This window comes from Manacus candei, unplaced genomic scaffold (genome assembly GCF_025592945.1).
Source record: "Manacus candei isolate 608988 ecotype Guabito, Panama unplaced genomic scaffold, ASM2559294v1 h1tg000028l, whole genome shotgun sequence".
Classification (NCBI taxonomy): domain Eukaryota; kingdom Metazoa; phylum Chordata; class Aves; order Passeriformes; family Pipridae; genus Manacus; species Manacus candei.
In genome coordinates this window covers 21,380,046-21,394,887 of record NW_026138076.1, presented here as the reverse complement: position 1 = coordinate 21,394,887, position 14,842 = coordinate 21,380,046, and the positions used below count along the sequence as shown (strand labels likewise).

The 14,842-nt window shown below is 41.6% G+C and overlaps 2 protein-coding genes across 6 annotated transcripts in view; one reads left to right on the top strand and one right to left on the bottom strand.

Moving 5' to 3' along the window:
- Window positions 1-4,281, top strand: part of CLCN3 (chloride voltage-gated channel 3) — a 72,832-nt gene extending 68,551 nt beyond the window's left edge. For all 4 annotated transcript variants that reach the window (XM_051790173.1, XM_051790171.1, XM_051790169.1 and 1 more), the window contains one exon: window positions 1,261-4,281. In XM_051790173.1, the coding sequence (XP_051646133.1) occupies window positions 1,261-1,351 (91 nt within the window). In that variant the 3' untranslated portion in view covers window positions 1,352-4,281. The remainder of the gene's footprint in view (window positions 1-1,260) is intronic.
- Window positions 4,282-6,189: 1,908 nt separating this feature from the next.
- LOC127472263 (histone PARylation factor 1) lies at window positions 6,190-14,523 on the bottom strand. 2 transcript variants are annotated; one of them, XM_051790205.1, is made up of 8 exons: window positions 14,414-14,523; window positions 13,199-13,358; window positions 11,516-11,702; window positions 10,931-11,029; window positions 9,756-9,906; window positions 8,958-9,045; window positions 8,198-8,370; window positions 6,190-6,431 (listed from the first exon to the last, which is right to left on the bottom strand). In XM_051790205.1, the coding sequence occupies exons 1-8, from the start codon at window positions 14,468-14,470 to the stop codon at window positions 6,300-6,302; spliced, it is 1,047 nt and encodes a 348-aa protein (XP_051646165.1). In that variant the 5' UTR covers window positions 14,471-14,523; the 3' UTR covers window positions 6,190-6,299. The 2 variants fall into 2 exon arrangements, with proteins under 2 accessions (XP_051646165.1, XP_051646166.1); XM_051790206.1 differs by lacking the exon at window positions 10,931-11,029.
- Window positions 14,524-14,842: the final 319 nt, after the last annotated feature.

Sequence of the window (14,842 nt, the reverse complement as noted above, 5' to 3'; positions counted from 1 at the left end):
AAAGTATCACATCTTCTGAAAAGCAAAGACAAGCGTGTTTTAACCACAGCATTAGGTCTTCCCTGTAATCCCCCTTTATCAATGTGATTTTTAAAAAATATTCTTATTTTTAGTAAAGTCCTGTGATTTTATGTCAAGTCCTGTGGTTCTGCTGCTGATACCTACAGCAGTTAGTGCACCCCTTTATAAAATGTTCAGTGATATCCAGAGCCACTAAGTGGCATGCTACTATGTTGACTGTTGACTTCAGAATCTAGATATAGTTTTAACCATGATGTTGTGAACTAACCTTAGATAGGTGGTAAACTTTGTCTTAATTTGGACATGGGTTGCTAGTTACATCTCTACTAAACATATCCACCACATTTAGCTGCTTATGTGCAAAACATGCTAATTATGTTCTCACTTTATGCTAATATTTCACAAGTATTTCATGCATCCTTTAATAAGACAAATTGAAATGTACTAACCAGAATAATAAGGGCAGCAGCTCATTCATTCTGCTCTTTGCTTCTCTTGTGATATTATCCTTTTGGACAGCCTCACTCTATTTGATGTTTCACAGTTATAATTTTGAAAGACCCTCTCAAAAGAGCACTGTATCTAAATTGGAAAATGAAGATTTTCTTTTAGTATTCACAGTTTATTTTCTAAAGCCATGAATTCCAAAAACTATTTAACTGTTGTTTATTTTACAAAAGTTTCATGGCTGATACAGTGTGCTCCTAAGAGCCTGAGCCAGTGCATCAGACTGGAAGGATCCTTAAGGTTTTAAAATGGAGGGAAGGGGAGTTTGATTTGCTGTTAGGATTTTGGGCCATCGAGCAGTACATCACTTCTGATGGCTAGGTTGGAACATATCTCCCTTATTAAATGGGATCAATATCACTTCTTTTTCATACATCTCTTTTCTTTGTCCCTCTCTGTTACTTTTTTGTTGGCATACACTAATCAAAATTTGATTTTTGTAGAAACGAAAAGTTAAAAATTGTGATGGGCTCTACTTGTATTACTTGTATTTCATTAAAATGGACTACAGCTGTCAGAGACCATCTGATACGGTGTCTCAGCATTGCTGTGTTTTATCAAACTGGTGGTTCGTCAACATTCTGATTAATAAAATGTTTTTGTTTAAATGAGAAAATCAGGCTGTTTACTTTTGCTCTATTCCTGTCAACAAAAAGGACTTGGCTACAGATTTGTTCTGCTTTATTATTTCTCTGCCTGGATTAATATCAGTCTTCCATTTATCCTTTTCAGGCGCCTCCTTGGCATTATAACAAAAAAAGATATCCTCCGTCATATGGCCCAGACGGCAAACCAAGACCCCGCCTCCATAATGTTCAACTGAAACCCATAGCTGAGGAGAGAGAGGAAACGGAAGAGGAGGTTCATTTGTTGAATAGCACAACACTTTAGTCTGGGGAGTACTTCTAAAATCAGAGACAAGAGCTGGGGTTTTGTGTGACAGTGCTGCTGGCAATCAGGAGTCGGTCTGGAGGAGTATGTGGAGAGGAGGAAAGCTGATGGGAGTGTGGGAAGGGAGAGCTGCTGTCCTGCACTGGATGCGTCCCGAGGCATCAGGTCTGCCATGATAGTGCAGTGCCATTCTCCAGCCCCAGCCTGGTACTTCAGCATAGAAGAGATGTGTTATTAATCCCTGTTTCTGGAGGGATTGTTCTGAATTGAGCCATCTTGTGGAGACTGAAAGGTCTTTCCCTTTTTACCATTGAAAACTGTTGTGTTAACTCATGAAACGTATTAACTATTACACGTCACCTTTCTACATTCCAGAAGAGCTTTATTTCTCTCTCTCCTGAGCCGTAAGAAAGCCTCTTTAAAATTGGTGTGCCCTTTTGAAGCAGTTGTTTCTCATATTGAGATGTACTGTGAGTTACTGAGGTTTGATCACAAGAAGGAGGTTTTTCTTGTGCCATTAAACATGTGAGTTTGTACATCATGAAACGCTTGGGGCAGTGCAGATCCACTGCAACAAAACCAGATTGAACAGGTAATACCTTGCAAGAACCATGTGAGGCTTCTTTCAACCCATGTGCTGTCATGATATGAGAAAACTAAAACCAGATGAAACTAGCATTTCAAAGAAAAATACTGGTTTTGCTGCAGAAAATATCAATAATGTGACCTGGTCTTATGCAATTTTTGTATTATTGAAAACACTATGATATATACCAATGTTGTGCAGTATAAGGAAAAATACTGCTATACTACTAGTTTAAGAGCTGGAACAATTCTGTATACGTGTATCTGGTAAAAATTGCATGCTACAACACTGGAGATCTTTTTCCCCCCCTGTAAAATTTGAGAGCGGTCATTTTATTTTTTTCTTCTCCACAAAAGATGTTCCACTGCTGACACGGTAGGAAGAAATGTAACTCATAACTTGCACTAAATGTATATTATTTTTCTTGAAGTTTTACCATTCTTTATTTATATTTGTATGGATTAAAAAATCTATTAAATATGAATCAGTTAATATCTCACATAACTAATTACCTTTTTAATGTGATTTTATAGAATAATTCATAATCCTCTGCAAGTAATGGAGGATTAGCAAATGTTTACAACTAGATGAAGGGTTTCAACAAAATGGCTTCTTTATGATCCAACATACATACAAGATCATTTTCAAATATAACTTTCACTGCCGTTACCTTGGATTTCCTTGTTCCTTTACTAGCAGATAACTGGAACAGTAATATTAAAATTTTATTTAAAAACAACCTGCAGGGTTTTAAAATTACTAGGAGAAAGCAACTATATAGATTGCTTTTGGCTCTTTTTTTTTTCTCCCAAGTACATAGAGGTGTAAATTATATGTAGCCACACCTGAGCAGCTGGGCAGAATTGAATGCAGTACTTGAAACTTTGGCAGGACTTTAAAATTCAGCAGCAACACACACACTAGTAGGTGAACTGACAGATTCCTAACTTCTTTACAGTAGATTATTTTGTTTCATATTCATTTTATCAAGCCACCACCACAAATGTACACAGAGGAAAAAAAGCAATATGCTATAAGCCTAAACTAGGGAGGAAAAAATTAAGAAATCTGGCTGACAAAAATCATGTTTCGTTACATGGGGTCGGATAAAATTTCTTTCTTTTAACAATTATGCTCACAAGACTGCAAAAATTCCAAAAATATAGGCATTAAAATTAAAATAACAAGTACGGCATTCATCACAGTTACCTCAACCATCTTTATTCACCAAGTACTCAGTATGATTTTATCTTAAGTACAATAACACTGAACCAAAATTCTGGTACTTTTGGCACGCTGCAAAATAATGCCTGTACTTAAGGAAGTGCACTGCTGAATTTTAACCGATTTTTCTTAGTTAAAAACTGCCACTGACACTTCATCTCATCTCTTGCAGCAACTGGAACCAGTAGAAAGTGAAATGTGCCAGTGCACTCACAGTGATCAGGCTCTGTATAAAAATGGCTTTGGAACTGAAACAGGGAATCGGGCTGTGTTAAAACAGGAGTGTTGCAGCCACCTGTAGACTTCCATGTGGAGTGCTGGTGGTTAAAAATTTGCTGTTACATTGCATAAGCCTGAAGAAGAAGAAAATTCACAAAGAGCAGGATTTGGCCCATTTACAGAAGACAGCTCTGGAAGTTGTCTGTTTTTTTTTCCTACAATGGAAGAATATAAACACACTACACATACAAAAATTGCTTTAAATCAGTTTGAAATTTTTGCCATGTCTAATGCTCTCCTAAAACACTGCTGTGTGTGCTGTATTAACTTGCACCTAATTCTACAGACTGTACTATCTGAATTAAAATACAGTTCACGCCCCTGCTGTGTTTTATAATTTGTGTAGATCCCGAGTGCTGCATATAAATTGTGCATCTCTGTTTACTCTTCTTAACCTGCTAAGCTTTCCCTGTTGACATGTCTTCTGGTAAACATACAGTAGAGGTTCTGGTAAGGAAGTATGTGTGCCTGTGCTGTGAAACAAAAATGTCCTAATGTAAAACTTGCAGCGCCTTACTCGAGTTACTAATTTGAAAAAAAATGTGGTGGATGGGAGGGGGAAAGTGTCAGCATTTTTTATTTTTTCAACCATTCAGATACTGGTTCATGAAGAATGCATTCTTTGTTAATCTGTGATGTTGCCTAGAGCTGTATTTAATATTGATCTTAATGTTTTTATTTATAATAGTGTGGTAGAGCTGCATATCATTACAGTAAAAATTCTCATTACTGTGATGATTTAATCAAATATTAAAAACTTCTGTATGACCATTTATTGTTCTGTTCATGCTTTTTTATTGTTTTTACATTATTTATGGTGGTTTTGCATTTATTTTCACCTGAGAGAAAATTAACAGCTAGAAATCTTACATATAAAACTAGTAAGCAGATAAAGGAAAGAATGAATGTTATGAGGTACAGTCTTTGCATTGCCTAGTATTTGGCTACAAATTAGTAGCCAAATCAACCCAATCACACAGGTCACTATTAGGTAGGGGTTTTTTCCAAAACAAACATTTAAGTTTTTGTTTTAATTATAGAATAGTTGGCTTTTCTGATTTAAAATGGTTAAAAGTGGATGATGCTTTTGTTGTCTAAAAGCCATCTGTTGATGATGTATATTCATAGAATAGAGTGGGTTGGAAGGGACCTTCCAGATCATCTGCTTCCAATCCCCCTGCAGTGGGCAGGGACACTTTCACTAGACCACATTGCTCAAAGTCCCAATTCAATCTGACCTTGAACACTTCCAGGGCTGAGGCATCTACCACCCCTCTCAACAACCTGTTCCAGTGTTTCACCACTCTCCTAGTAAAAAATTCTTTCTTGTCCTATTGCAGCAGGCCCTGATAAAGAGTCTGTCTCCCATTTAATGATGAACAGCACTCAGTAATTTTTCAGTCTGTGTAACAAATTTCATTCTTCATTGCATTAATAGATGAGTATGGATTTCCTGTCTAAGGTCCCTATTGTTGCAGATCTAAGTTGATATTTAAATAACACTGCAAAAGGTGAATTTTAAGGTCCCTTCCAACCCAAACCATTCCATGATTCTACTTTTCTATTATGTGTATAATTTACAGGGCAGTAAGATGAAGGTCTGTTCTGTTCAGAACATAAGACTAAATATTCAAGAAAGTACCTCTTTTTTATGTATAAAACAAAACTCCAGGCCCCTGAAAGAGTCACTGTCTGCTTGTGCTTGAATAAATAGAACATGCTGAGTGAAAGGGATGAAGCTGTCAAATTTACAAAAGTAGATTATCATTTAAAACTGAAGATACTTTTCTGCAGCACTCTAACCTACACTGAATTGGAAGTACAATCTGTGGCTAAAAAAGTAGGAACGACTTAAATTTGAGCATGTTGCTCCTGGCCTGTAATCTTTGTCAGTAGTAATCAGTATTACTTTCTGTCAGTAGTATTACTTACTGTCATTAGTAATGCTGTGACTTACTACAGTGGAAGTCACTGTATGGTGGCAGGTCTGTTGAGTCAGAGCAAATGTTATTTTCCATTGTTTATGGACTGTTATTTCAATCAGTTGCCCAAGAATAAAACTCACAGAGCTGTGGGCCAATGAACTTGAAAACATGTCATTTCTATTTTGTACAAAATCAATTTGGTTCCATTTTTAAGTGTCCAGATTAGTGTTGAAAGCTGGGGATGACTTCTGATTAGCAAGGTAGCAATTGCAGTGGAATTCCAAATTTGTCTTGTACCGTCATTTAGGCTTCAGTTCATCCCATTTGTTTCCTCCAAACTGAGCCAGCCCCTGGATTGCAGGAGCTGCCTTAGTGCTCTGCCACGGACGGGAACGCTGCACCTGCGGGTGAGGAGGCGCAGAACGGCACCAACAATCACCCGGAGCAGGGACGTGAGGCTCCGCAGGTGCGTACGGAACAAGCTGGCTGCATGAGCCCCCTGGCCGGTGCCTGCAGGCGCTCCGAGCGGTGTGAGGCCGCAGCCCGCCCCTCCCACTCTCCCTCACGCCACGCCGGCTGGCCCGCCTTGCCCGCAGCCCAAGGCGGGGGCGCAGCCCGGGCCGGCGCGGATGCGTCCGGTCCGCTCCGCAGCACCGCCCGCCCTCCGCCGCCGCAGCCCCGCCCGCCGGCACGTGACCCCCTCCCCTCCGGGCCCGGGCCTGTCCCGCCGCGCGCAGCCAACCGGGAAACAGCGCGTTCCTTAGAAAAGCTTTACTGACCCCAGACACCGCCACTGAGTACAAAAAGCCCACACACACACAGAGACAGACAAGGCTGCCCACCCCGCCGTAGCCCCGGTGCCCGGCTCAGGGCTCCAGCTGGTCCAGGCCCTCCTCCCGCCGGCTGCCCAAGTGCGACTCGATGATCTCGGCAAAGAGGTTCCTCTTCAGCAGGGAGTAAGCCAGGGGCAGCAGCTGGCCCACCGTCTTGTGGAAGTACTGCAGGAGACAGGGAAAACAAGGCTTTGTTTATCCCGGGGCACCACTCTCTTCACCCACTCCCAAAGTGGCTGAGCACGTCCTCATGCTACACCTGTCACAGCCACAGCACGCTCAGGCGGGGTACCTGAGCTGGAAAACTATTTTTAGCGGTGCAGGAAATGACGGTGCCATTACAGTATGAAGAGCTCCAGCCTGCGGCTGAAGTCCTGTGTCCTGTCACAGTCCCATGTCTTGTCACACTCCACAGCTCTAGGGGATTACAATGGTACCTGTAGTAACCATTTAAGCACTTCAAATGTAAAAAACGTCAGACTGTATTTAGCATTTGCAATGATTATTGCACAGGTAAGCCGATTATAGCTCTTATATGAGAGCGACAAGATTTAAGTCCCTTTCCCTGTTCTGGGCTACAGATAAAGTGTCAGTGTTTCTCTGGCTCTGTAAGCAAGGGGACAGGCAGGCTCCAATCAGAACCAGAAAGCAGCTCCCAGTATGAGCTCTAAAGCAGGCAGGGACCAAACCACCAAGTAACTTAAGTGTGAAGCTGCTGTTTTTTCCTTTCTGTTTACTAAACAAGAAAATGAACGTTTCTATTTTTAGAAAACAGCTGCAAAGTTACAGCCATTTCAAACTGCTGCCTAAGATAGACAGAAGACACATGATACTGCTGTAAAGGTGTAATTTGTTGTTGCAGGACTTTGTCAGGGTTTAGTCTCGTGTATCAAGAAGCTCATAGCGCTAAAGCCGGGTGTTTGCCTTCACCTACTCAGCCAACAGGGAGAAACTGTTTCCTTCACTGCCCTTCCAGTTGCAGACAAGATTTAAGCACCTGAAGCAGCCCAGTCACTGAACAAAGGACCCTAAATGAGCAGGATATCAGAGGAAAATACCACACATTTTCAGATGCTGTACAGAACTTAAGAGAGCAGGACAGGAAATCTAAGAAACACATAAGTAATTTAAAAGTGCATGGTAAGAGCAGCAAGTTTTCCTTCATTCCAATTACTAAACATTTTAACAAAAGTTCAGCACAGCTCTTCTGTGCCTACATTTAGTATTGAAAGATAAAAATCTTTCACATGATACTCTGGAGTACTGATACTGGTTTTGCTAGAAGAAGCTATTTTGTATAGATCCATTCATATTAGGTTGATGTTTAACTTCTTTGTGTTATTTTCTAGCCACAGACTGATTACAGATATGAACCTTTTCATCAACAAGGTGAACGTTTTAATACAGAACTAAAATAAAATACAGAACAAAAAGCGCTAAGCAGAATCTTTATGTATAATTAAGTGCTATTAAGTGAATCAACTTATTGATGATATTCACTGTTAACACAGAAACAGGGAAGAGACCTCAGGTGGGAGGTTCCCTACACAGCCAGAGGCAGTGCAGCCAGACAGCTGACCTGGAGTCACATTTTTCCAGCTAGGGTTACTACAGTCCATTTCTTGATCCAGTTGAATTTGGGTGCCTGTGCCTGCAGTTGGGGACAGGGGGCTCCAACTATTCAGTATATTTAGATCAGACATTCTGCACTCCACTTCTGGATTGCAGGATTGGGCTTTCCTACGCACAATTTTAAATTCAACACGGAATAATGTCCTTAAGTGTGACTTTCTAACAGTCTTCATGAATTAACAATATTCTTGTAGACCTTTATGATTTCTAGGGATAATTATTCTACAACACAGAACAATTCCTGGTCCACATATAAAATAATGCATAACTTTGTGAAGTATGATTGCTGTAGTACTCACATGTGATCCATAGCAAAAGAGGTCCATACCCAGTTCGTACCCCATTCCATAGTCACATTCATCATTAGCAAACTGAACAAAGGTCAGCATTTCTTGAATGGGTGCAAAAGCCTTCACTCTCTCATCATCAGTAGGAGCATCAACAATAGCCTTGCAAATTTTTTTAAGATTAGCTGCAAAAAAAACAAAGTCAAATATCCAGATGTTTAAATAAATAAATTTAATATTGCACAGAATAGTCTATGGCAAAACCATACCTGTGTGTCAACTAAGTGGGCACACCCTGAACTGCTGGAGAAAAAGCTTACCCCTTTCCTTGGCTGCTCATTCTTGCCCCCTGCCCATCCCTCTGAGTTCCCCCATAGAGAGAGACAAGCATTTGTGTGGTGAACTTCCATCAAGGAACTGATTCTGGTTAAAACAACAGTGGGAGAAGAGGATGGATAAGAAATAAAGCCACAAATCCCTGAATATAGATCAGTTTTTTGGATCTACTTCCTGCATGGCTGTGCCAATACAAAAGATCATCTAAACTACTACTTCAGGAATTATTATTTCAGATTTAACAGGTTTCATTGATTTTCATTTGGTTCATCTAAAGACAATACTTTGAGCTCAAGTGTGACGGTTAAGACTTCTACCTTTTACTCCTACCACTTACTCTACGTAGAAAATATGAATGCAGTTTGTTTTTTGCAGAGTCTGTGTGACTGAAGGTTGTTTAAATAAAGCGGAAGAATATCGTAAACAAGATATTTACCATTTGTTTCAGGAAGTTCTCTGTATCCAACATCATTTTTGTCTACAGGAACAACTAGACCTGCTCCATGAAATGCTTTGGTCACCACCTAAATAAAGGGACAGGAAATAGAACATAGCACCATAAGACAGTACTGTGACATAAAACCACTCACCTCATTAAACACTAATATCTGTCTGCTGGTGGTCAAACCTAATATAGTGTCCTGGCTCCAGGACATCAACTCAGTTTCAAACAATATTGCAATTACTTTCGAGTGCTGAAGTTTAAAATAACTGGAAACTCCAGTCAAGCTCTGAAGTCTAGGAACCCTTGTAGTCTCTTGGGTAGCACCTCATTTGTTTAGTCACCTCCTACTATAATTATTTCTGATAGGTATGCAAAACTATTACTACCCATACTATTACTACCCATGGTCCTGTTTCTAACAGATCCAACCCAACTGTTTTAATCTTCCATTTCAACCAGTTGTCTCCATGCCCTCCATTTGTTTTATTTTTTAGACTACTGCCCTTATTGTGGTTTTTTTGGTGGTGGTTTGTTCCTTTTGTTTGTTTGTTTTTAAATTGAATTTTGTTTCACAAGCATAATGTGTTTTTATTTAGTCCTATTATTTGGAACACACTTGTATTGATTTTCCCTCTCCTGAAGTTTTAGAGAGAGATGATTGGCTCTCAAAATTCTTAAATAAAGCATCCTTACTAACTAGAAGGATGAAAAAAAAAAAAACAAACAGGAAGGGAAATGAAAAAAGTTTAACAGAACTTAGTTCTCTCCAGTGGATGAGGAAAGTCATACTTTCTTATCTCTCTGTTTCATCTTCATGGTTTTTTGTTCCAGAGAATAACCCAGATCTTTTGCTGTCCTTGTTAGCTTTTCATCTAGGTCTCTCAAAACAGCACTTTTCTTTTTATCAGTCACTTCCTTGAGTTTTTTTGACAAAAATAATCTGCAAACAGAAAAAACATGCCTTAACAGAAAATAAACAAACAAATCCATAGCCTTTTAAACACTAAACTTCCAGTTCTTATAATGAAGACTAGCAGTCCTGAGTTTATTTATACAAAGACTTGGAAATGCAAGCCTCGTTTAACAAGAAAGAAAAGTTTGGCACAGACAGTACTTGGGCATTTCTTATCTGTATCTGCATTACCATCTAGTTTATGCAATCAGCAGGTGCTGAAGATTCTCCTGAACTCAGTAGCTGTTCATCTTTCTATCTTAAGAATTCAGTTTGCTGCTTTCGTGCCATATACACCATTTGTCATCCAAGTCATGCACACAAATACATATTTATGAGTTTCCTCATGGTGCTTTCAAAACAAATGTCCTCGTTTAACTCTGCACTGCACAAGGATTCTTTTGCAGAAGCCACTATTCAGCCTGCTTCCACTGACTGACACATGTCTGTCCTTAAAAAGCTTTCCATTTTTAACCGGCAGGGATGAGATCTGTTGTTTACATTCCTGACATGGAATCACGTAAAGCTTCATGAATCATCTTGAGTTACGTATCCATATAAATGTTATCCTGCCCCAAGGTCAGAAATGGCACTTCTTGTATTTATTCATTATATACAAAAGAAAAGTATTTTTACATAGGTAAGAACAAGAGCCAGATGCTACTGCGATACTCCGATTTCCTTCACCACTGTTTGAGATGCCCACCCTTTACTTACCAAGTATTTTAACCAAGTATTTAACACCCAGTGGGTACTTTTTCCCCTGTAGAGCCTACCCCTGCCAACATATTTAAAGAATGAGATAACTAACGATTATCTATTTTACTTCTGAAAGGAAAACACTGTCAAAAAACCTATAAAGGCTTTGGAGAGAACCTTAAGACTTGCTAGCAGTGGCAGAAAATAAGCACGAATTTCTTGAGAAAGACATGTAAATAAGTCAGCTGCGTTATTCCACACCTCACAATTAACAGTTTCTACTCTACTTTTTATAAGTAAGTATGAACCTTACTTGACTGCTGCAAAGACATTATCACCAACTTGTGAAATCACACAGCCCTTCTTAGCTTCATTTGCACCAACCCACACTGGGAGCTCATCTGGCACATCCCTATTGAGGAAAAAGTACACACAAATAGTCAAGGTGTGTCCATTTCTCTTATTTCAAAGCAAAATTAATTTGCTTCCTCACTATGCTGCCATCTCCTTCAGACCTATCAAGAAATGCCCTTAGATCTAAAGCTCTAAGATCTTAGAGCATGCCTTTGCATCTGTACATGCAAAGAGAATACCTGTTCCCTTTAATTCATTTGACTTTTTCTTCCAAGTATCATGGCAAAAGTTAAACATTAGTAAGTGAAGGTGCTTTGGATGGCTGGGGGAGGTAGTTTAATAAATATTTAAATCGTCTCCAACTCCAGTACCTGTGATCTTTTTTAATAAAAAGATAATCAAGCCATGTATTAATATCCTATTACAGAAGAGAAAGATTCTTGTTTGATGATTGTGCGCAAGTCTCAAATCATGTCTCATGGAGAAAATAGGACAAAAAACTGCATAATTATGGTCCAGCAAGAGCATACAGGAAATTAAATACCTGAAATATCCCATGTGATACTGTGTTTTGCTATCCCCAACAAGTATAGTCTGGAATTCTGGGGGATCATAGAAGAATCTCCAATGAAGGTTGAAGTTCACATCTGTTGATTTTGGTTTTTTGTGTTTTCCAGCAAGAATATCATATGGTCCAACCAGTTTAAGTCCAACACTTGACACAAGTGCATCTGAAAAGCAAAGCATGAATTGATTTACATTCTGGTGGGTGCATATCTAGATGCAGTTCCTGTGTCACTCAGGTATCAAAAGCTTCCACAAATTCCATCAAACACTGTTTACTAGACAAGGAGAGCTGAGACATTCTTTTGTCCAGATAGCTTTCATTTGAGAGTTATTACACTTCTCATAAGAAGTAGCCATCAACAGTTCAGTGTCTGGATGGAGATCAGTGATGAGTGGTGTTCCTCAGGGGTTTGTACTGGGACCAGTACTATTTAGTATTAATCTTTATCAATTACACAAGACAGTGGGATCACATGCACCCTCAACAAATTAGCTGATGATGCCAAGCTCAGTGCCACAGTTGACACACCCGAAGGTGGGATGCCATCCAGAGGGACCCGGATATGATGGAGAAGTGGGCCCATGGGAATCTCATGTATTTTAACAAGGTGCAAGGTGCTGAACCTGGGTCAGGGCAAGCCCTAGTATCAACACAAGCCTGGGGATGAACAAATTGAGAGCAGCCTTCCCGAGGACTTGGGGGTGCTGGTGGGTCAGAGGCTGGACACGAGCTGACAATATGCAGCTGCAGCCCAGAAAGCCAGTTGTATCCTGGGCTGCATCAAAAGCAGCGTGGCCAGCAGGTCAAGGGAGGGGATTCTGCTCCTCTGCTTTGGTGAGACCCCACCTGGAGTGCTGCATCCAGCTCTGGGGGGCCCCAGTACAGAAAAGACCTGGCCCTGTTGAAAGGGGTCCAGAGGAGGTTCATGAAGATGATCACAGGGCTGGGGCATCTCTCCTGTGAAGACAGACTGAGAGGTCTGGGTTGTTAGCCTGGAGAAGAAAAGGCTCCAAGGAGACTGCAGCCTTTAAATATTTTAGGTACTGAAGATAGCAACAGACTTTTTAACAGGGTCTGTAGCAATAGAATGAGGGGTAATGGTTTTAAACTATAAAAGGGTAGATTCAGACTAGATATAAGGAAAAAATTCCTTAAGATGAGGGTGGTGAAACACTGGAACAAGTTGCCCAGAAAGGTAGTGGATGCCCCATGCTTGGACACATTCAAGGACAGGTTGGATAGAGCTCTAAGCAACCTGGTCTAGTTGAAGATGTCTCTGGTTATTTTAGGGGATTAGACTAGATGAACTTTAATAGTCCCTTCCAGCCCAAATCGTTCTATAACTCTAAAAAAACTTGTCATTTCTAGAGCACACAGGGATGGCACATTCTGTTATATAATAAATTTGAGGAGGTTGAAACCCAGATTTAGCAGTGCTTACACTGAGTTAAAGCCTTTTCTGCCTCTCACCCCACCAGTGGCAAAGCTGTGGATGTACAAGAAGCTGAAAGGGGACACAGCCAGGACAGATGACCCCAAGTGGCCAAAGGGATATTCCATACCATATGGCATCATGTTCAGTATATAAACTAGGGGAAGACAGTGTCATTTGGAGTTTTTGAGAGTGAAAGTTAGAAAGGGCAAAATTTAAAATCTCACCACTTGGTTTCTCAGGATCTAGCTCCTCACAAAACTTCCAAAACTGGTAGAAGTCCTCAGGCAGTCTAAGCCGATAACATGTCTCGGCTTCTTGACAAAGACTGTCAGGAATATCTGCCTGATTTGATCTTCTCTTCTTGACAGCTCCATTTTTTTCGCTCTGTAGATGAAAAAAGAAAGGCCACAGTTAATTTAGCTGCTTTCTGTCAGCTCCACCAAAGGATTTTACAAAGTTTTATATTCATGGAGGAACAATGATTAGGACCACTAGGGCATGTTTGTTAGTTAAAGCAGCATATATACAGATTAGAACACCTATTTTGGACAGAATCCATTAGAAGTGCAGTCTGATATGTGCTAAACATGTATGAAGTAGCAAACTGCTACTTTTATGTTAATGGGTTGATATAACCAACAGGAGCACTTCCATTAGTTAATTAAGCAACCCCAAAATTTAATCTAAGTTCTAAATTATTTTAAAATGACAATTTCCAATCCCACCACAGCCTCTATCTAATAAATTTAGATGTTTACAGATAGTTGAAAGTAGGGATATTATTTTGTCACGTCTGGTTAAATGACACAACAAAAGTCCTCTAGTCTCTACTGTCTGAACTACTGTGTTATTCACCATCAGGAGTAGTGCAGTTTACAGTGCAGCGTTTTAAAAGTAGCTTAAAGCTGAAGTTGCTGTTAAAAATGATGTAACATAAACCGAAGCAGACTAGGAAATGATCCATACTGAGCATACGCTCCACTAGAGCAGTAGCCTCAACTACCCCCTACTTGAAATAAAAATTAAAAAAAAAAAAAGGCAGCAAGGTTTCTTTCCTGTTTTTAGGAAAGGCCAACGCGGAGGACACTTCCTCTCCGAAATGGGGCCGCCGCCAGGTATCCAGCGACACCGAGTGCCCCGTACCCAGCGCATCCCGCCGGGATGATGCGGCGGCTGCCGGGCACAGCGCACCTCAATCGCGGCGGTCCCGGGAGAAGCCCGGGGGAGGAGCGGCTCCCGCGCAGGAGAACGAGGGGCCCTGGGGCTTTCCTCACAGCGACGGAGCAGACAGAGCGAGGAGCGCGGAGCCGGGGACCGACGCTGCGACAGGGCACCCGCGCCGATCCAGGCCTGCGGCCCCGCGGCTACGGCGCTCGTAGCTCGCCCGCCGCCCTTCCCAGGGTGTCCCGGGCCGTGTCCCGCCGCTCCCCCCGCCCCACCTGCTCTCCGGCGGCTCCCGCCGCGCCGCGCGGCCTCCGCTTCCCGCCTCCTGCCATGCGCTCGCGCCGCCCGCATCCCGCGCCGCGCGCCCAGCGCGCGCTCCGCGCCTGCGCATCCCGACGGCAGCTGCCGAGCCAGCCCGCTCCGCGGCGGGAGGGACAGGGAGGGGGGATCGGCTCCCCATGGGATGTGCTACACCTGGCACTGCGGCGTCCGGGCGGGCGGCGAGGCGGGAAGAGGAGGAACGCAGTTAGCCCTGGATGGCGAACACGGCTGGTGCTGGAGACAAGGCGTGAGCTCACGGCCGCGTTCCCTCAGCGGTACCTCCACTGCCTGTATGCAGAGGCTGATTTTATTAAGTCCTAATTACACACACGCGCTAATTCCTGTACTGCGAGTTAGGGTGGTCTATTGGAATGACACAGAGG

Coding starts and splice junctions, on each gene's coding strand:
- LOC127472263 (XM_051790205.1), bottom strand. CDS start 14,470: ATGGCAGGAGGCGGGAAGCGGAGGCCGCGCGGCGCGGCGGGAGCCGCC. Junction 11,703..13,198: donor AGATCCTGAGAAACCAAGTG/GTGAGATTTTAA, acceptor TTTGCTTTTCAG/ATGCACTTGTGTCAAGTGTT. Junction 11,030..11,515: donor TATCACATGGGATATTTCAG/GTATTTAATTTC, acceptor TTTCCTCAATAG/GGATGTGCCAGATGAGCTCC.